At 42.4% G+C, this 21,056-nt stretch overlaps 1 protein-coding gene across 1 annotated transcript; it reads left to right on the plus strand.

Annotated features, from left to right (window-relative positions):
- Positions 1-1,806: 1,806 nt before the first annotated feature.
- Positions 1,807-9,328, plus strand: AGTR2 (angiotensin II receptor type 2). Its single transcript, XM_039244398.1, has 2 exons — positions 1,807-1,820; positions 7,620-9,328. Exon 2 carries the CDS (start codon positions 7,621-7,623, stop codon positions 8,707-8,709), a length of 1,089 nt encoding a protein of 362 aa, XP_039100329.1. The 5' UTR covers positions 1,807-1,820; position 7,620; the 3' UTR covers positions 8,710-9,328.
- The last annotated feature ends 11,728 nt before the right edge of the window (positions 9,329-21,056 follow it).

Consider the following 21,056-nt stretch of genomic DNA (forward strand, 5'->3'; position numbering starts at 1 on the left):
TGGAAGAACGGGGAAAGGAGAGTGATCACTGATAGGTATTAGGTTTGTTTTAGAGGCAAGGAAAATGTTCTGGACTTATATAGTGTACATTTTATTTTATTTATTAATATTTTTAATGTTTATGTATTTATTTTTAAAAGTTTTATTTATTTTTGAGACAGAGAGAGAGAGAGACAGCGTGAGCAGCGGAGGGTCAGAGAGAGACGGAGACACAGAATCCGAAGCAGGCTCTGGGCTCCAAGCTGTCAGCACAGAACCCGACACAGGGCTCAAACCCACAAACCGTGAGATCATGACCTGAGCCGAAGTCAGACGCTTAGCCGAGCGAGCCACACAGGAGCCCCTGAATTGTACATTTTAAATGGGGAGATTTTATGATATGTGAACTATGTCTCAATTTAAAAAAATGATTAATAATTTCAATTATGTGACCAATATAAAATTGGACCAATATGAAACAGGAGTGTTAATAGTGAAACAATGTACAACATAACCGTATGGAATTGTATCAACTTCTAGATATCTGAACATGAACTATTTTATTTGAGGACACATTGTAAATTATCTACGGTGAAAACTCTCCTTTTGGTTGCAGGTTTTACAAATCTATACTGAACACCACGAATCCAAATATTCGTAGTATAAATACCTAAAATCTCAACCAGTCTCAGAATTCTCAGGGATAAGTGTCCTGTTTTTCATTTCCTTGAAGTAAAGACCCCGTGATCCTCCACGAACCCCACCCCCAAACTTCCTGTCATTTTGCTCTGTCTTCTAATCTTAGATTGTTTTATACCTCCGAAGCAAACTATATTCAAGGCTTTATAACATGTTATTTTTCTGTCTTTTTAGGGGCCTCGGGAAGAGGTTGAACAGACGAATCCCTCAATCAGAGCCAAATAACCGTTCGTTTTTATTGTTTTCTCTGAACTTATGGCTCGTTTTAAGGCGATGTTATTTTGCCCCTTTCCCTCCCCCTTTTTTGTAGGCACAGATAATGAGGCGTTGCTTTTCCGCAACCCCATTCTCCAACTCTGAGAGTTTGAGAGTCTTGTTTGAATTAATCAGACAAAAACTTTTAGGCTTCCTGGAGCAGGGATGTGACTTGTGGGGATGAGCACTGGGTGTTATGTGGAAACTAATTTGACAATAAACTATTTGAAATAAATAAATAAATAAATAAATAAAAAAATACAGGATCAATGTAATTGGGTTGCAACTGGAAATTCGGATTCAGGGAGGCAAAACTAGGGGAGAGAACAGTTTGGGGGATTCATCAATTTGGCTTCTGGAATGGTTATCTCTGCTATAGAATTTCCCAGAGCTGAAGTAAAATATGCTCCAGTTACCAGTGTTCCTGGTCCGATGGCATAGTCACCAAGCCAGATTTCCTCTTTACTAATATTGGGAAGGAGATAGAGTGGATGCTGTAAACAAGGAACCCAGATAGATGTTATGGTCATTGAAAAGTGGTAGATCCTTGTTGTAAAATAATATCAATCACGGTGGTATATCAGATTTGTGAGAACCTTGTTGGCAGGAGTCCACTGCTGAACGCCTGGGCTATATGAGAAAGTTCAGCTTTGGGCCCTCAATCCTAAGGACCAAACTCTAAACTTAATGATTCATTGGCCCACTGCCTAATGAGAGATTCAGTCTGACAACATTTCTCCCCAAACATCCTCATCACCTAACAGTGGCGTTTAAATATTTCGAAGAAAACTGGTTGGTTTGGTGTATTTAATTAATTGCCTATTTTGGGTCATTCAGTCCAGCTAATTGTAAGAGAGGAGAAAATTCCTCGACCTTCTTAGGTTTCAGTGGCTGGCCATGTGAAATTAACTGACAAAAGCCATTTTAAATGGAGCCAGGGTTTGTTAACATGTATATTCTGCATACACACGGGAAAACTCAGTGATGAGTAACTCAAAGCGGTGATCAGAACGTGGCCTTATCTAACATCTTAATAAAAGAATAGTAAAGTTATAGAGAAGTGTCAAAAGAAAAGAGGTTCAGGCTTTTAGAGGGGCAAACTGTAAGAAAGTAAATATATGGAGAAAACTAATAGAAGACAGGAATTATTTAGTAAGGTTTGTTATTTAGATTCCTCTTCATGCCCATCCCTGGGCTGATAAGAGTTTAGAACTGTCTCCTGTTCATTAAGAGTTCTGTCCTTCCTGGTAAAGGAAAGAGAGATACATTTACCAACTTACATCCTGCTTTCAGGCTCACAGTGGGAAGGCAGCGAGTTTTTCTTATATCTACTTCTCAATTGTCTCTAGCTCAAAAGAATCCTATGCCACAGTGGCGTATTTTGGAGTGGTGTTTTAGAATACGCTACCTAATCGGTTGAGTCAGATAAGTAGGGGGAAATGTCAGATCAGTTAAATGAGTGCAAGCCAAAAATAAAGACAGTTTCTTAATGTTTTATGTTTCCACCAGTTGGGTCACAGAGCACTGGGATGCTCCTTGGTGGAACTCGGGCGCCTCTTGTGAGTTCCTAGTCTGAACGTTATGTTCAGGCCTACAGATGCCTTTAGGGCAAAGGGAACTTGAACTCTTCCTTCTCCTTATATTCTTGGGACCAGATTCAGCTGGAAACAACAGGTCTCAGGAATGTACTGAGTCAGACATCTACTCATTTCACCACATGGATTCCACCTTGTTAACTGATTTCATATCCCTCTCAGTTACTCTGTATTGGATGCCTCAGCAAACAGTTAATTTGAGGCAAATAATCGCTCATGTTGGCCATTTTACTGAATTCTCAGGCTGGTTTCTGCAAAATCAAGAATCTGATTGTTAGCTCGTTTTCCCTTGCTTTCATCCACATGCTCTTGTTCTCACTATATTGGAAACTATAGAGACGCACAAAAAGAATCTGAAAAGATGTATCAATAATGAATAATCTTCTTAATTATCCTCCTTTCAGGGTTACCCAGGTTTGGAAAAATACGGTGGCAATTAAATTAAGGCTTGCCTATGGGTAAGTGAATTGAAAAAGATTGGGTGTGTGCATGCGTGTGTGTGTGTGTGTGCGCGCGCGCGCGCGCGTGTTTACTGAACTTGGGAGAAGTGAAAATACTATTGGTCTGGATAAGGACTCAGGTGGTGGGGAGTGTGGGAAAATGAAATTGACCCCGAAAAACTTAAACTAAAAAAGATGCCCATATACATTTAATTATGTCATGATCTGTGCCCCTAATCCGCACCTTTATAACCAGGGCATGCCTCATCTGTCTGTGTGAGTGGGGCCGAGAGGGACAAATAAGATTTTTTTTTTCTGAACCCTGGATCCGTCCAGCGGAGGCGAAAATCCTCCCCAGAGCATTTTTTTTATTTTGTGTCTTTTTTCAATGTGTTTGTTTAAGTTACTGTTAAGTAATCTCATGATAAATAATAGGTATTCACTAGAAAAAAATTAAAGTGATTTACCATTGTTTAATTCTGCTAGCCAAGCTGCACTTGCCCTGAAGAGCTGCGTAATTTATTCAAATGACCCTGGGCTTTTAAAGTCAATCTTCCAACAGAAAAATGACCCCCTTTCCCCCGGAGAGTGAATTTTTTAGTGTCCCGCTTCCTATGGCTGACATGTATTTGACTCCCAAGTATATTTACGTTGTTGGCTTAACTTGGAGTTCCTTGCTAAATAGGCTGTATTTCTTGCTTCAAGTGGTGTTAATATTATTGTTATTCCTTTAAAAAATGTTTTTGAATGTTCATTCATTTTGGAGAGAGAGACAGAGCGCTAGCTGGGGAAGGGCAGAGAGAGGGGGAGACACAGAATCCAAAGCAGGCTTCGGGCTCCAAGCCGTCAGCACAGAGCTCAACGCGGGGCTCGAACCCACGAACAGTGAGATCATGACCTGAGCCGAAGTCAGACGCTTCACCGACCGAGCCAGCCAGGCACCCCGATTGTTAGTCCTTTAAAACAAAACCAAACCTTTTTTCCTTGATTTCCTGCAGTTACAGAATTTTTCTTTGAGTTGTGAAAATTTTTGCTTCTAAAATTATGAAGAGACAGAGTAAGCGTTCTTTTAATCTTCTGGGAAATGTGTGCCTCTTTAAACCTTATTTACGTCAGAACTTACTGTAACGAAGGACAAAAGCTCTAGACAAGGTCCCCTGCTCCTCGGGGGTGTTCAAGGCTAAGGTCTCCCAGAGGCGAGCCTGCAGTCTGTTCTCAAAAGTTTATAGCTTATCTCCCGGCTGTTGCTTTGCACCCGGCACGAGAGGGGGCTGGAAATAGAGCAGGGTGGGAATCTGACCCATCGTGACCACTCAGGAGGCTCTGGCCTGGAAAATTCCCCCGTATGTGGCAAAAACAAACATTTGAAATGGCCGGAGAAGCTAGGCTTAAACAGAGTCTAACCAGCTCCCGTTTTCATCTCTCCTGCCGATAACTATTTGCGCCTGCTCCATTGTTCCCCAGACATCGCTTCTCCTTCATTTGCAGGGAGCCTCCGCCTGAATCTGTCCAGAGCAGAGGAAACGAATATTTCGCAGTAGAAAACAGGGGTGTGTATGTGTGTTTTCTCAGTGGTCAAACTCAGCCTAACCAAAAGAATCACCAAAACCGTGGTGTGCGCACCTTTGAAGCCTGCTATGTTTTTCAGGCAATGGTGACGTCTTTCTGGCCCTGTTTGCTTGCTGCAGGATTGACTGTAACATGGGGAATAAAACTGAGAAAAATATTTTCTCCCACGTAACGATCCTCCAAGCCCCTTGCCCCTTCTTTAGTGTTTGCGTAACAGCTTACGAATGGTCAGCAGCGACTTTTTGTAAATGTCACGTTTTCTTGTTGCCAGGACAAAGAATGAGATTCAAGGGCCAGCTCGTGTTCCCTCCTGGGAAGTGGAGGTTGAGAGCATGGACTCTGTCATGAGACGGCCTCGGCTAAAATTCAGATGGAAGAGCCATGTGACCCCAGAAAAGTTATTTAAACTCCGTGAGCCCCAGCTTCCTGATGTGTCAACTGGAGGTGCCGGTAATATTTATAATTGCATCTACCATATGCAAAACGTGGTGTTAAGCACTTTAAAAATATTAGCTCATTTAATTTTGTGATGTAGGTAATTAAGATCATCCCCATTTCTCAGACGCGAAAACTGAGGCAGGAAGAAGGAAAGTAACTTGGCCAAGGTCAAGAACCAAAGTATGTGGCCTAGCTGAGCTTGTGGGGCTAGGTAGCTGTCTCCTAGAGGCCATGTATATACCAGAACATTCCATCGCTTCTCTATTAAGTTCTTGGGCACTCAGCAGAGTTTGGCGCTTAGAGTTTAGTGTCAGTACTGTCACTACCATCACCTGTTCTTATCTTTCTCTCTCTTGTCACTCTTGCTGCTCTAGGACAGATTGTAAGGTTGGTCACCCCCTGCTCCCAACAAAAAGAAAAACAAGTGATCGAAGCTGTAGTAGCCACCTGATCCTTCTTCACCTTCTGTTCTTTGTGTTTCAAACTGCAAGTATGACGGGGACCTATGAAGGGAGGCGATGTTGGCTAATACCTCTTCTGGAAGACCTGAACATGATATCTGTGCTTTCACCACCTCTCCAGCAAACAGCCGACAGAAATTGCTTAGAGCAAGGGAGAACTGTTCGAAAGTTCAGGCTTCGAGCAAAGGTGTTGCGGTTCTTCACTGAACAGAGGTAAAAATCTCGAAAAGCAGCGCGAGTTGTAAAAGATGCTGGTGGACAAAGACCCATGTGCTCCTCTCCACTCCCTAACTTGTCCTGGAACGCCAGTATCAGGGAAAAAAAGAGAGAAGATTCTGCAAATCATTGTATTCTTCTTTTAAAGTGAGCCACTGATTTCAAAATTCTCTAACACATTTGTGGAAACTTCATTTTTTTTTTATTTGAGATTTATTTGAATGAGCTGTTATGATTGGAGACAGTGAGAATTTCAGATTAATGTTTTGCAGCCAAAAAAAAAAAAAAAAAACCTCTCTGGAAAGCTGGCCAATGTTCATAAGTCAGCCCTAGAATTATGTAGGTTGAAGGCTCCCAGTGGACAGACCGAACATATAAGAAGGAAACCAGAGATCTGGTGCTATTACGTCCCCGAGTCTAAGGGAACGAATAAGCAGAGAATTCAAAGCATTCTTCAGCCTGAGTTTTTAAGGTAGGTCTGCACAGTTTCTATACACTGTACTTGGAAAGTAGACTATACATTAAATGAAAATGTGTTTTGCAGATGAACTTTCCTGTATTTTAACACTGTATTTTGCAAAACTCTTTAAGTTATTAAACTACTGTTTCTCTTACAGGGGTGCACTTAGGAACTAGGCACGCTGACTTCTGATAACTAAGTTTTAAACTCCAACAACCAGTAAGTCTTCAAGTGGGTTTCTTTAGACTCTTTCACGTTACTTTGTTAGGTCCAGATGCTGAGAGAATGAGCTTTAGACAAAAATGATAACTTTGCTGTTTACTAGGAGATTCTGTGTGATTATGTTTGCCTTTGAGTAGTTTAGATGTGTTTTTGAAACGATCAAAAGCAATTGTCTTTCCCTTACTGTGTTTATCTGCAGCTAATTTTCTTTTGTTTTAAAGTAATGTTCCTCCTAAAAAAAAAAAAAAATGCCAACAACCCGGTACCACAGAAACCTGAGCGTTGATTATAACATTTGAGAGCCATGTAGCACTGTCATTATTTTGCTGTGTTAAAACTGAAATACTAGCACAGGAAAAATGATACAAGTATCTCATGATTCATCATTGATGTTCAATTCCTATGTCATTAAGCAATCAAAACTGTTTCGACTTGACCCTAAATCAGGTTGGGCTATTTTTTTTTTTTTTCCTTGTTCTTTTCCTGATGGAAGAAGAAAATAGATCTCCTTTTAAATGGATTAAATGTCTGTATCAGAAACTAATAGTGTCTATTAAAATGCGAACGGGGGCTGTTAGAAATAGGTGCATGTTCTATAATTTCCTCTTAATGATATGATTATTGTGAAAACAAAGGAAAAGCGGAAGCAAAGGAGTTATTTTTCCTTAGGAAAAACCAACCATAACCCCCCAGCTCAGTATGTTCCTTTCGCATATTCTTGTTTTCAGTTTTTTGTACACTTACTTATTTTTTCCATAGCTTATGTTACTTACATTTTCCATAGCTGTAATGATTTGTACATAATTAGTTACTTGAATCAGGCACTTCTCTATGCAATAGCGGGCAGCAGAGTGGTTTCTAGAAAGTATCACAGGCTGAGATATGTGCTCAAATGTTTTTGAAATATTAACTTTTCTTATTTCTTGGGTCCTCCTTCTTTGTTTCCCATATTTCTTCCCTGGCTAGCCTCTTGAACTGTTGCTTTTCTTTCTGCCTCTTAAAAGTATGATGGAAAGGATGGGCAAAATAGGGTTCTGTTCAGAATTTTCGGTCCCTGATGCTGAAATGTCTTAACGGTTTGGTCCTGTCGAGGAAATTCTCCTTTCTTCTTCAAGAAGCGAAATCCGTTCTTGGTTCCCACTTCTTTTTTGCTTTCAAGAAACTTACAGACTGCTAATGACTTAATGATGTCCTGAACTCGGTATGTGTTCTGAGAGTTCCTTTTTTTTTTTTTTTTTCTTATCTTCGCAGAAGGCATAAGAATTAGGAGCTGCCAACCTTTCAGTATGAAGGGCAACTTCACCCTTGCCGCCGTCAGCAAAAACATTACCAACAGTCTTCACTTCGGACTCGTGAGCATCGTCGGCAACCAGTCTACCTTTAACTGCTCCCCTAAACCAGCAGATAAGCATTTAGACGCAATCCCTGTTCTCTACTATATCATTTTTGTGGTCGGATTTCTTGTCAATACTATTGTGGTTACGCTGTTTTGTTGTCAGAAGGGCCCTAAAAAGGTGTCCAGCATTTACATCTTCAACCTGGCGGTGGCTGACTTGCTGCTTTTGGCTACTCTGCCTCTCTGGGCAACCTACTATTCTTATAGATACGACTGGCTCTTTGGTCCCGTGATGTGCAAAGTTTTCGGTTCCTTCCTGACCCTGAACATGTTTGCGAGCATTTTTTTCATCACCTGCATGAGTGTCGATAGGTACCAATCTGTTATCTACCCCTTTCTGTCTCAGAGAAGGAACCCCTGGCAAGCGTCCTATATAGTCCCCCTGGTGTGGTGTATGGCCTGTCTGTCCTCAATGCCGACATTTTATTTCCGAGACGTCCGAACCATTGAGTATTTGGGAGTGAATGCTTGCATTATGGCTTTCCCACCTGAGAAATACGCGCAATGGTCAGCTGGCATTGCCTTAATGAAAAATATCCTTGGCTTTATTATCCCTTTAATATTCATAGCGACGTGCTATTTCGGCATCCGAAAGCACTTGCTGAAGACCAATAGCTACGGGAAGAACAGAATAACTCGTGACCAAGTCCTAAAGATGGCGGCTGCCGTCGTTCTGGCGTTCATCATTTGTTGGCTTCCCTTCCACGTCCTGACCTTCCTGGACGCTCTGGCCTGGATGGGTGTCATTAATAGCTGTGAAGTTATAGCAGTCATTGACCTGGCACTTCCTTTTGCCATCCTCCTGGGATTCACCAACAGCTGCATTAATCCCTTTTTGTATTGTTTTGTCGGTAACCGGTTCCAGCAGAAGCTCCGCCGTGTGTTTAGGGTTCCGATTACTTGGCTCCAAGGCAAGCGGGAGAGTGTGTCGTGCCGAAAAAGCAGTTCCCTTAGAGAGATGGAGACCTTTGTGTCTTAACTGGGAGAGCGGAACGCACGTTGACAGCATGGCCACTTGGTTTGAGGTGCCCTTGAATTGTCTTTTGAATGGCTCGAGCGAAAGAATCAATTTTCCCCTGCATGGATTCTTGTCTCACTGTTGCAGAGCAGGAAACCAAATGTAACCGGGAGGTTCGATCCAGTGACCTTCAGGAATTGCCCGTTTCCTTCAGTCTATCGGTATGAGGCTGTCCGTGGCAAGACAGATCTATAACCTAGAAGGAACTGAGGGTTTATCTCAAGTTATAATTAGTAACAAGTTGTGAATGGTGATTTGGGGTGTCAGATTTCTCCTTGACAAATGCTGAAGTTTTTTTTTTTTCTTTTTAGAAAATTATTATTGGTTTTTATCTCCACTTTCATTAGGCTTCCTTCTTGAACCAAAGCCAGTTTTTTAACTGCTTGCGTTATTTACCAGCTTGAAACGCAAGCATCTCTAAGTGAAGTATATACTCCAGTAGATTGGTTCGGAATTATTCAGGCTCTAGGCATATGCCTTCTACTTTAAAAAATACTATAAGTAATCACCTTTTACATTTTACTTGAGCATAGGTTTATATTTAAGATATAACTACACCTACATATTGAGTAGGGCTAGGAATATAGACTAGATCACCTGTACTCCTATGTGTATCCTATCTTTACAGTTATAGGAAGCAAAACGTATCATAACATAGAAATAACATAGATTTGAGATTAACAAATATTTGAGTGTGCACTAAACTCTGAATAAACACTTTTTTAAAAGAAACTTCTATCCACTTTAACCATTGTTTGAAGATTTCCATGTCCTCTGATAATTTTTTCTTCAAACCAACAACTAAACACTGTGTAGTGTTATAAAATGTAAAGGTCACTTTTTACATCCTTGACCTTTTGGTGCTTTGATATATAGGAAGTTGGCTTGACTTTTATCATTGATGCTTTTGTACTGGGTTGCTTCCCAAAATATCTGCATGGCTTCTTTAACTCTTTAATTTGTAAGAAACCTTTAACTGGCTAGGAGAAGTTTATGCCAGGATGGAGTTGTGATACCCAGGGAGACAAAGAGGTCCAGCAACTGACAGCTTTGGTGTCACACACACACACACACACACACACACACACAACCTCCCTGTCAGGGCAGTGCAATGTGCCTTTGAAAGTAGAGACCGTGAGCAGTTGTAACCTATACCAGTGGATTCTGTTTCTTCCAGATGTTATAGGATTCTATGGCACTCTCTCCAGCCAATCACTGGTCCCTAGATCTCTTTTTCCACATTATTAGAACTCCTGTCAGGACTGCCTGGAACTGACTCAGTTACAGAGTTTACTTAGAAGTTAGACAACTTCATTCTGCACCAGCCCCATATTATACCAGGTTATCTAGGACCTTCTTAGGCCAATGCTGACCTCTAAGGTAGAAATAAAAGTTTCAAAGACTTAGGGTTTCTGCCTGGCTCCAGGGCTATAGATTAAAGAATTCTCTCACCCCACTTTCTGGGAAATTCCTCATGTCATGTAATCTATTATTATCAATGAAACAAATAGCTAAATGTGTAACCAAGTCTGACTTCATATTTTAAATAATTTTGTAATACATTGCATATAAATAAAACCTTGAATTGGAAGATCATGTGTACCTCCTTTTTTAATTTTTTAATTTATTTACCTATTTAACGTTTATTTATTTATTTTGAGGGGGTGGGGCAGGGAGAGGGAGAGAGAGAGAATCCCAAGCAGGCTCCCGTGCTGTCAGCTTGGAGTCCGACATGGGGCTCAAACTCATGAACCGTGAGATAGTGACCTGAGCCTAGATCAAGAGTCAGACACTTAACGAACTGAGCCGCCCAGGCGTCCCACTTTTTTTTATTTTGAGTACTTCCAAGTATAGAATCTTAAACTTCTCTTGTACCTGTATCCTCCTTACAATCCTCACTGATACTTTATAGTTTCAGCCCTCACCAGTCCTCCTTCATGTACTCTTCTAAGTCTCTCTCTCTTGAGTCTTCAACTGTAATTTCTTATTAATTAGGGAAAGAAAGTCCAGACTGTCTATAGTCAAGACCATAAGGGACTTGGTCCTTCCCAGCCTCTCTGGCTTTTTCTCTCTTTGCTGTCTCTTTATTCACCTTGAGAGAGGCAGAGAGAGAGTGGGGGGTGGCAGAAAGAGAGAGCATCCCAAACAGGCTCTGCACTGTCAGCACAGAGCCTGATGCAGGGCCCGAACCCATGAACCTTGAGATCATGACCTGACCCAAACAAAGTTGGATGCTCAGCCGACTGACCCACCCAGATGCCCATGTGTGTGTGTGTGTGTGTGTGTTTGACAGGGAGAGAGCTTGAACTCTATGTTCAAGCATCACAAAGGGACTTACTGCTTTTTTAAGGCCTAATGTTCTTTCATGCCTCTCTGCTTTCGTTCACACAGCTCTGTTGTCCTGAGCACCCCTCCAATCATTCCCACCCCCAGCATCTCTCATTCAGTTGATGAACGCTACTCAGCTTTTATCATTCGGCTCATGTCAGTTCCTTTACCACAATAATATTTATTATACTAATTATAATACAACCCACCCCCACCCCCCGGGAAGCCATGTTAATGAAGAGAATTGTTTGTCCTGTTCTTGGGATTTTAATTCTGGCTTCCGCTGCCATAGGAGGCCAGTATTGAGCTGTAAGTAGCTCTCTGTGGCCTGGACTGCAGTGGTCTTTCCTGGGACCAGGAAGAAATGTCGGTTGAAAATGTAAATTTCAAGTCAGCTTCTCAGATAGCGAATGAAGCTATTCTTCTCATTTTTGCCATATGTCCAGGCATTACCTCATCCCCTTCCCTTTTCTATGACCCCTCCTTTATTCACGTCACCCACACGATGTCCAAGAGCCACTTAATTATATCAACAGTAGCTACTATTAGGTGAGCATTATATGCTGTAAACCATTACACGTATTTTATATGAATTATCCCATTTCATTCCCACAATGACTCATTTATTCTCATTTTACAAATGAGGACACTGAGGGGTGCCTGGGTGGCTCAAGTCGTTAACCATCCCACTCTTGATTTTGTCACAGATCATGATCTCACGGTCATGGGATCGAGCCCTGCATTGGGTTCTGGGCTGAGCATGGAGCCTGCGTGGGATTCTGTCTCTCCATCTCTCTCTCCCCCTCTCCTGCTCTTGCATTCGTTTGCTCTCTCTGTCTCAAACACACAGGCACACAGACACATAGACACACACACACACACACACACACACAGGGGCATCTGGGTGGGTCAGTCGGCTGAGCATCCAACTTTGTTTGGGTCAGGTCATGATCTCAAGGTTCATGGGTTCGGGCCCTGCATCAGGCTCTGTGCTGACAGTGCAGAGCCTGCTTGGGAATCTCTCTCTGCTGCCCCACTCTCCCTTTCTCTGTCTGTCTCAAGGTGAATAAATAAACTTTTAACTACAAACACAAACGTCCCCAAAACCGCAAATGAGGACACTGAGGCACAAACGAGTCCCTACTCGTCTTTAAATTTGGCCCTAACGGATGATCTGAGTAATCCCAGCAGCAGTATTTATTAGTTTTTTTTTTGTTTTTTTTTTTAGTATTTATTTATTTATTTTGAGAGAGAAAGACAGAGCATGAGCAGGGGAAGGGCAGAGAGAGGGGGAAACTCAGAATCCGAAGTAGGCTCCGGGCTCTGAGCTGTCAGCACAGAGCCCGAAGCAGGGCTCAAACTCACCTACCGCGAGATCACCACCTGAGCTGAAGTTGGACACTTAACTGACTGAGCCACCCAGACGCCCCAGTATTAACTAGTTTAAATACGGATCCTAAGCTACTGAGCAGATATTTCAGAGATAGTCTCGCACAGTCCTTAAACTTTCCCTTCAAACCTCACTGTGTGCACATCTCTGACCCCAGCCATACAAGAACTCTGGACAAGGGGCATATATGCAGCTATGGAGAAAAGGAGAGGAGGCAGATGAGTGAGGCTTTCTCCCTTGTTCTCCGCTGCCCTTTTCTTGGGCTCCATGCTGTACAGAATTACCCCAAAGTAACCACCACCCTCGCTGCCCCCTCTACCGCATATGCAAAGCAAGACGGACACCTGAAACATTTGCTTCCAGCAACAAAACAACGTTAGCTCTGTGAAAGGTGATCGTATGGGGTTGCCAGAGGAATTTGCAGAAGGAATATGTATGTTTATCACGGAAGGGGAAGTATTAATTATTGCTGCATTTTATAGCGCTAAATTAGATCTACTAAATCAAATGTCTTGGAACTCCCCTGCTTTTTTCCCTGATCTTTTGAGGTCTGTATCTAAATGAGAGACATTCTGAGGGAAAGCACATTCTAATTTGGCTTTTCTTCTTTTTTTTTTTCCCCGTAGGGACCTGAGCGCAGGAAACTGTTCAGTGGCCTCACACATCAACAAAAGAAAAATCCAGCTTGACAAGCTGAATTAACCACCTGTGTTAACTGAAGTCAGAAAGGGCTGAGATAATAAGGGAAAGGTGGCACTTAATTATTTGTTAATTCTTAGATAAACTATGTCACCAATAATGATTCACACAAAATAACAGAAATTCATATGCTATCACTAAAACTAATCACTTGCCCGGACAAAGACCAGTGGCATATACCTGAGTATAAGCCTTCTAGACATTCATGTTCACTTGTATAAACATACCTTTTATAAAGGTCATGATCTTGCAGTTCATGGGTTCGAGCCCCGCATCAGGCTCCTTACTGGTGGTGCGGAGCCTGATTGGGATTCTCTCTCTCTCTCCCTCTCTCCCTCTGCAGTGTCCCGACCTGCACACACACACTCTCAAAATAAATAAAACAAAACACAACAAAACAAAATAAAACAAAAAAACGGAACTCAACCATACTGGTACTCTAATCTTGGACCTATAGCCTCCAGAACAAAGAGAAAGTCAATGTCTGCCATTTAAGCCACCAAGGCTGTAATGTTTCATTATGGCAGTCCCAGCAGACCAATAGGATTTTGGTACTGAGAGTGGTTCTAGAGGAACAGCATTTTAAGGATGAGTTTTCTGAATCTGTTCTGGGGCTTCTGGAATTGGCTCTCTAATCTGACGAGTTTCAAATGACTCTATTTCTAGTACTAAAGAGATTGACCGGTTGCTTGTAACACTGCTGGACAAAGTGAAGAAAGAAAGGGATGAGCTCAGAGATTTGAATTTACGGTTCAAGTGCTGTGGCAAATCACTTGCAAGCTTTTGTGTGTTCCTTGAAGGGGGTTATTACCTCCTGCAGCCTCAGGGTTGAGATGGTAGAAAATCAAATGCAGAATCTCTTTCTGCAATTGGCTGCCTTACAAGGCAAAATGAATTCCCAGCCGCACCTGGTGTCTGTGGTTAAAGTGAGAGCATTGATTAGGAAAGAACAAGAGCCTATAAATTGAGAATGGGGGTGTGGGCAGACTGCAACGAAACTGTGAACATTGAGCTCCTAAATTCTTTTTTTTTTTAAATATTTATTTATTTTTTCAGTAGGGGAGGGCCAGAGAGAGAGGGGGGAAAGGATCTAAAGCAGACTGTGCTGAGAGCAGAGAACGTAATGCAGGGCTCAAACTCGTGAACTGTGAGATTGCGACCGGAGCCAAGGTCTGAAGCTCAATTGAGCCGCCCGGGCGCCCCGAGCCCCTAAATTCTAATGAGTATTCCTTGCTAGGGGAGGAGGCCTCTCTACCCTCAGTGGTAGCAGCCTTTCTACCCCCACTCGAGGGGATTAATCCTGAGTTGCCTGAGGAAACAGTAATGATCTCCCCTTAGGTAGTTGCCACGCAAGAGAATTCTGAGTCTCCTTAGGACCCACACCATCACTCATCTTTGCCTTTAGATCTATGCTAGATTCAAATTTCAGCAGGCCCCTAAAGGTGAGGCCCAAAGTTTGACCCGTGAGCAGGTCTCCTATACTCCCAAAGTACTACTACTTGAGTTTTCCAACCTATGCAGATAGAAACCTGGGGAAAATGTGTGGGAAGAGGTATCAGGGGTGTGTGCTAGTGGTGGAAGAAACATAAAGTTGGGTCAGGCCAAGTTTACTGGTATTTGCTCACTAATCAGCTTCTGCATTTGATGTTGCAGCTTGGGGAGTTAGTTAGAAAAGTCTCTAACTGTTGGGTTGGTTGGCTGAAACATGGACCAAAAGGTAGACTGAAATGAGGAAATTAGAAATACTGGAGCTGCCTTGGTTTAATGTAGAGGAAGATTCCAAGGCTTAGGGAAATAGGAAGTTTAAAGTAGATTTGTCATTTTATTTAAAAAACTTTTTATTGACATTTATTCATTGTAGAGACAGTTTGAGCAGGGGAAGGGCAGAGAGAGAGGGAGACACAGAATCTGAAGCAGGCTCCAGGCTTTGAGCTGTCAGCACAGAGCCCGATGCAGGGCTCGAACTCGTGAGCATGAGATCATGACTTGAGCCACCATCAGACACTTAACTGACTGAGCCACCCAGGCACGTCTGTCATTTTATTTTTAGAGTTTATTTATTTTGAGAGAGAGAGACAGAGTGAGCGAGAGCAGGGGAGGGTCAGAGAGAGAGGGAGAGAGAGACAGAATCCCCACCAGGCTCTGCACTGTCAGCGAAGAGCCCGACATGAGGCTCAAACTCATGAACCGCGAGATCAGGACCTGAGCCGACATCAAGAGCTGGATGCTTCACTGACTGAGCCACCTGGGTGCCCCAAAGTGGATTTGTCATTTTAGACCTACTCACCCACCCTGGAAGGGTCCAGAAGACACACCTTTTCCCAGTAGAGTAAGAAATAAATTTGTAAGGGCAGCCTTGGAATTCTTGAAGAACTCTGTTCATTCTTCTCATTAGGCCAGAATTTACAGTGGGAGTTGCATTTTTAAACTGGGAAGCCTCAGTGCAAAGGTAGTATTGGGATTCTGGGGTGGCAGGGCCAAGTGGAAGTACTAAACCGCCCAAGGCAAGGTGGGACCTGTTACCATAAATGGATGGCAGAGTCAAAGCAACAATCAAAATGGTCTGACCTATGGCATTGGTTAGTCGATTGTGGTGTTACTAGAAGTGTAATTGGTAAGCAGCTTACAAAATTCTTAAGGTTTATCAGCAGAAAAGTTCTGGTTCAAGTGAACAAATATCTAACTGGAACCATAAAAACAAAGGGTCATGGCCCCCCAACTCATTCCTGGTTGTGAATCAGTTTACAGATTCAGAATGAAAGGGAGGCCATGGTCCTTGGGGGAGGACCTTTACATACTCCTAAAAATGTATACAGCCAATCTTTCTCCCAGCCTTCCCTAACACTACCCAAGGTCTTTTACCAGTATACCCAAGGTCTTTTACCAGTGTACCGGTGCATTGGGGAACGTGAAATAATCAAACTACTAGACTTTGGCTCTAAACTGAAACTAGTTTCACAAGACCCAAGAAGTCACGGTGGTCCATCAGACAGTGTAGGGACTTATGGAAGTCAGGTGATCAATGGAGTTTTAGCTCCAGGCCATCTTTTTTTTTTTTTAATTTTTTAACATTTATTTATTAATGAGAAGCAGAGAGAGGCAGAGCGTGAGCAGAGGAGGGGCAGAGAGAAGCGGAGACACAGAATCCAAAGCAGGTTCCAGGCTCCGAGCTGTCAGCACAGAGCCCGACGTGGGGCTCGGACCCACAAACTGCGAGATCATGACCTGAGCCGAAGTCGGACGCCTAATCGACTGAGCCACCCAGGCGCCCCAGCTCCGGTCCATCTTATAATGGGCCCGGTGGGTCACCAAATCCATCCTGTGGCTATTCCTCCTGTCCCCGAATGTGTAGTTTGAACAGATATGCTCAGTGGCTGGCAGAACCCTCTCATTGGTTCCTTAACCTATGGGGTGAGGGCTACTATGGTGGCAAAGGCTGAGTGGAAGGCACTAGAACTGCCTCTGCCTAGGAAAATAGTGAACTAAAAGCAATTGGAGGGATTGCACAATCAAGGACTTAAAAGAAGCAGGGATGGTGATTCCCGGCAGGTCCCCATTCAACTCGCATATTTGGTCTGCACATAAGACGGATGGATTTCATAGAATAATAGTAGATTATTCAAGCAATTGCACAAACCAGATGTGGTTTTGTTTCTTGAGCAAGTGAACACATCCCCCCTAGTACCTGGTGTGCAACTATTTATCTGGAGAGTACTTTTTTCTCTATCTTTTAGTCAAGAGCACCAGAAACAGTTTGCTTTCCGCAGGTAGGGCCAGCAGTGCACCTCCACTGTCCTGCCTCGGGGGAGATCAACTCTCCACCCTCTCGTAATTAATAAGGATCCTAGATGCCTTCTCATTCTGCAAGAGATAACATTGATCCATCACACTGGTGACATTAGGCTAATGGGACCTAGTAAGTGAGAAGTAGCAAGTTCTTTAGACTTATTTATAAAACCTTTGCACGTCTGAGCCTGATACATAAATCCAACCGAAGTTCAGGGGCCTTGACCTTCAGTGAAATTTCTAGGGGTTCCCTGGTGTGAGGTGTGCAGAAATACGCCTTCGAAGATAAAAGCTAAAGTTGTTGCATTCGATCCCGAGAAGCTGCCCGTTTCGAGCAAGGCCTAGAAGAAGAGAAGGCTCCGCGTTTGCTCCCGGCTCCTATGCAAGCTGCTTGGCCGCATCAGTCATATGATCCAGAAGAATTTGTAGTGCAGCACAGGCCATTAGGATTTGGGGACAAAGCCCTGCCATTCTCTACATATACCTTGGCGCCTTTTGAGGAACAGCCCCTGGCCTGCTACTTGGGCCTTAGTAGGGATCAAACATTCAGGCACTGGCCACAGGGCTGCCATATGACTTGAGCTGCCCAACATGAACTCAGCATTAGCTGACTCACTCAGCCATAAAGTCAGATGTCCATAGCAGTATTCCATCACCAGATAAGATTGTTATGTCCATGATTGGACCCAAGCAGGCCCTGAAGGTGCCAGTCAGTTACACGAACACGTGGTCCAAATGTCATTGGTACACATTCCTTCTGCACAACCTTCTCTCTTGCAGCCTGTGCCTATGGCATCATGGGGAGTTCTGTCAGTTGACAGAAGAACAGAAGACGTGGGCCTGATGGTTCTGCACAATTTGCTGGCACCTCCCCAAAGGGGACAGCTGTAGTACTGCAAGCCCTCTCTGGAACATTCCTGAAGGAGAGTGGCAAAGGGAAATCCTCCCACTGAGAAGAATGTCAGGTAGTACACTTGGTTGTTCACTTTGCTTAGAAGAAAGGACTGGATGTGTCACCGTGTACCAATTTACTGCCTGTGGCCAGTAGTTTAGCTGAATGGTCAGGGACTTGGAAGGAACCTGACTGGAAAATTGGTGACAAGGAAATCTGGGAAAGAGATGTGTGGATAGAACTCTCTGAATACCCAGAAAATGTGAAGATATTTGGGTCCCATATAGAATGTTTACTGAAGGAGGAACTCGGCAGTGGAGAATTTTAATAATTGAAGGGATAGAATAATCCTTTGTGTGGATACCAGTCAACCTCTTTCCTTAGCCACCTCTGCCATTGCCCAGTGGGCTCATAAACCAAGTAGCAGTGGTGGCAGGGATCAAGATTATTCATAGGCTTAGCAACGTGGACTTTCATTCACCAAAGTCATCATGGCTAAGGTCACTGCCGAGTGCCTAATCTGCCACCAGCAGAAACCAATGATGAACCTTGATGTGGCATCATTCCCTGGAACGGGCCAGTTATCCGGTGGCAGGTTGATTATATTGGACTGGTTCCATGATGGAATGATAGGGTTTTGTTCTCATTGGTATAGACTCTGTGCGTATGGATTTTCCTTCTTTGTGGGAAATGCTTCTGCCCAAACTGCCATCCATGGGTTTATAGAATATCTTCCCCATCATCGTGGTATTCTGCAAGGCATTGTGTCTAACCCAGCAACTCTCTGGATGTTCTGCTTCATTTTGCTGTGAAAATAAAACTGCTATGCAAATTTTATTTAAAGATAAAGGGAAAAAAACCAAAACAAATATTTAATTATTAAATCACTATTCTTTCCAATATCTTTCTTTTAATAAATAATACTATGGTTGACACACTTGTAGTTAAATTTTTACATATTCCTTTGTTCAGTTTTTTATAATGCCTGTTTAAGAATGAAATTGCTCTGCCAAAGGAATTAGTTCTTCTTCTCAGAATAATTTGCCACAAAGACCACCACAAAGAATATATGAATTTATATTTAGACCAGAAGTTCAGGAAAATACTTGTTTAAAACATAAAATTTAAAGCTTTTGTAAAATTTATCTGCTCTAAACTTTGGCTTACCCCATCCTATAAGTTTATGTGTTTTTTTCAATCAACATGAGTGGCCACCACTTTTAACAAATATTCCCTAACCACCTTTTGGTGATCCCCACCATGGGAAAAAAAAAAACAAAACTATTTTCACCTCATTCTTGATGAAAATAGATTTAGTAGCTTTGTAGAAGATACCAAAATCTGTTTCTTTCGAGATCAACATTGGCCATAAGTCTGTTTCCCAAAGTATTCTGATGATGAGCACATAGTGAGGTAGAGGAAAAGATTTCTAGTTCCAGAGTATTTCTCGAACCTATCCATTTATAGACTCCTTATTCCAATATCCCAGTGCAATGGCAAGTGGAATACAAAAATAAAATCTATTGCCCCTAAAACGCAGGAGACCTGCTATCAATAGAGAAGGATATTTGGAAGGTATAAATTGGATGGAAATAGAGAAGTGATGTCGTATATTGTAGGTTCACATCTCAACCACCGCAAAGCAGTAGGTAAGCAGACACACAACAGCTGATTCTCTTCAGGACTCCAAATATCCCCAAGATCAAAGGAAGTTCAGGCTGGAAAGAAAGGGTTCATGGATAATGGGTCAATGCGTTAATTTTAGAGGAGAACACCTGTGCCAGTCATGGCTGTTAGAAGGAATGATTCAGAAATTCGCTGACAGGCCATCACCGTGAGTACAGTTCTTTAAAAAGGACATTGCGATGTGAAAAACTCTCAGAGTAAGTGTTGATTTCAGAGGAGAAGGGTTACTCTAGGTAATGTTTAAGTTCCAAGTGGATGGGAAACCCTCATGTAGAAAATAAACTACTTCTACATTCCTTGGGAGAGGCTGCCAGATGCATAAACCTTTTCCTCTCCACATCACAACTCTCGGAATGCTGGCTCTTACAATTGAAATTTGTATTAATAGAATGAGAGAAGGATGCTCAGTTGGCCTGAGGAAATACGCTCTAGCAATTACTTTAATTTAATTTAGAGTCACATCTACAAATATGAACAGACAATTAAGAAGTGACTAAACAGTCGAGGGGGGAAAATGGCATGAAAAGGAGGAACTAAATGCAACAAAAACTAAGAGCCCACATCCTAAGGAAACATTAGAGAACATAGAAAAAAATAAATGGGAATACTTATTAGCGTTGGTGTGGTTCTTTCCTCCCTGTTTTTCATAACTGACAAAATACAATTGTGCATACTTGACGTGCACGACATGATGATTTGGTATATGTATACATTGTGAGATGGTTTCCACAATCAAATTGATTAACTCTCGTGATGTTAAGTGAAACAAGCCAGCCAGAGAAAGACCAATACTGTATGATCTACTTACATGTGGAATCTAAAAAAAGTCAAACTCATAGAAACAGAGAAGAATGGTGATCGCCAAGGGTTGGGGAGTGGGAGAAATGGGCATACATTGGTCAAAGGGTCCAAACTTTCAAATAAAAAATAAGTTCTAGGGATCCAATCTATAGCATGATGACTATAGTCAATAATACTATATTATATTAAACTCCTAGATGTGAGACCTGAAACCATAAAAATCCAAGAAGAGAACATAGGCAGTGACCTCTTTGACATCGGCAATAGCAACTTTCTAGATATATCTCTTGAGGCAAGGGAAACAAAAGCAAAAATAAAATATTGGGACTACATCATGATAAAAAGCTTCTGCACTGTTAAGGAAACAATCAACAAAACTAAAAGGCAACCTGTGGAATGGGAGAAGATATTTGCAAATGACATATTAGAGAAAGAGTTAGCATTCAAAATATATAAAGAACTTCTAAAACTCAATACTCCAAAAATGAATAATCCAATGAAAAAGTGGGCAGAAGGCATGAAAAAACATTTTTCCTGGGGCGCCTGGGTGGCTTAGTCGGTTAAGCGTCCGACTTTCGCTTAGGTCATGATCTCGCGGTTCGTGGGTTCGAGCCCCACATCGGGCTCTGTGCTGACTGCCAGTTCAGAGCCTGGAGCCTGTTTCGGAGTCTGTGACTCCCTCTCTCTCTGACCCTCCCCTGCTCACGCTGTCTCTCTCTCTCCTAG

The sequence above is a fragment of the Hyaena hyaena genome, unplaced genomic scaffold, assembly GCF_003009895.1.
Source record: "Hyaena hyaena isolate Hyena2069 unplaced genomic scaffold, ASM300989v1 scaffold_243, whole genome shotgun sequence".
Taxonomy (NCBI): Eukaryota; Metazoa; Chordata; class Mammalia; order Carnivora; family Hyaenidae; genus Hyaena; species Hyaena hyaena.

What these genes read in the sequence shown, in the direction of transcription:
- AGTR2 (XM_039244398.1), top strand. Translation starts at nt 7,621, where the DNA reads ATGAAGGGCAACTTCACCCTTGCCGCCGTCAGCAAAAACATTACCAAC.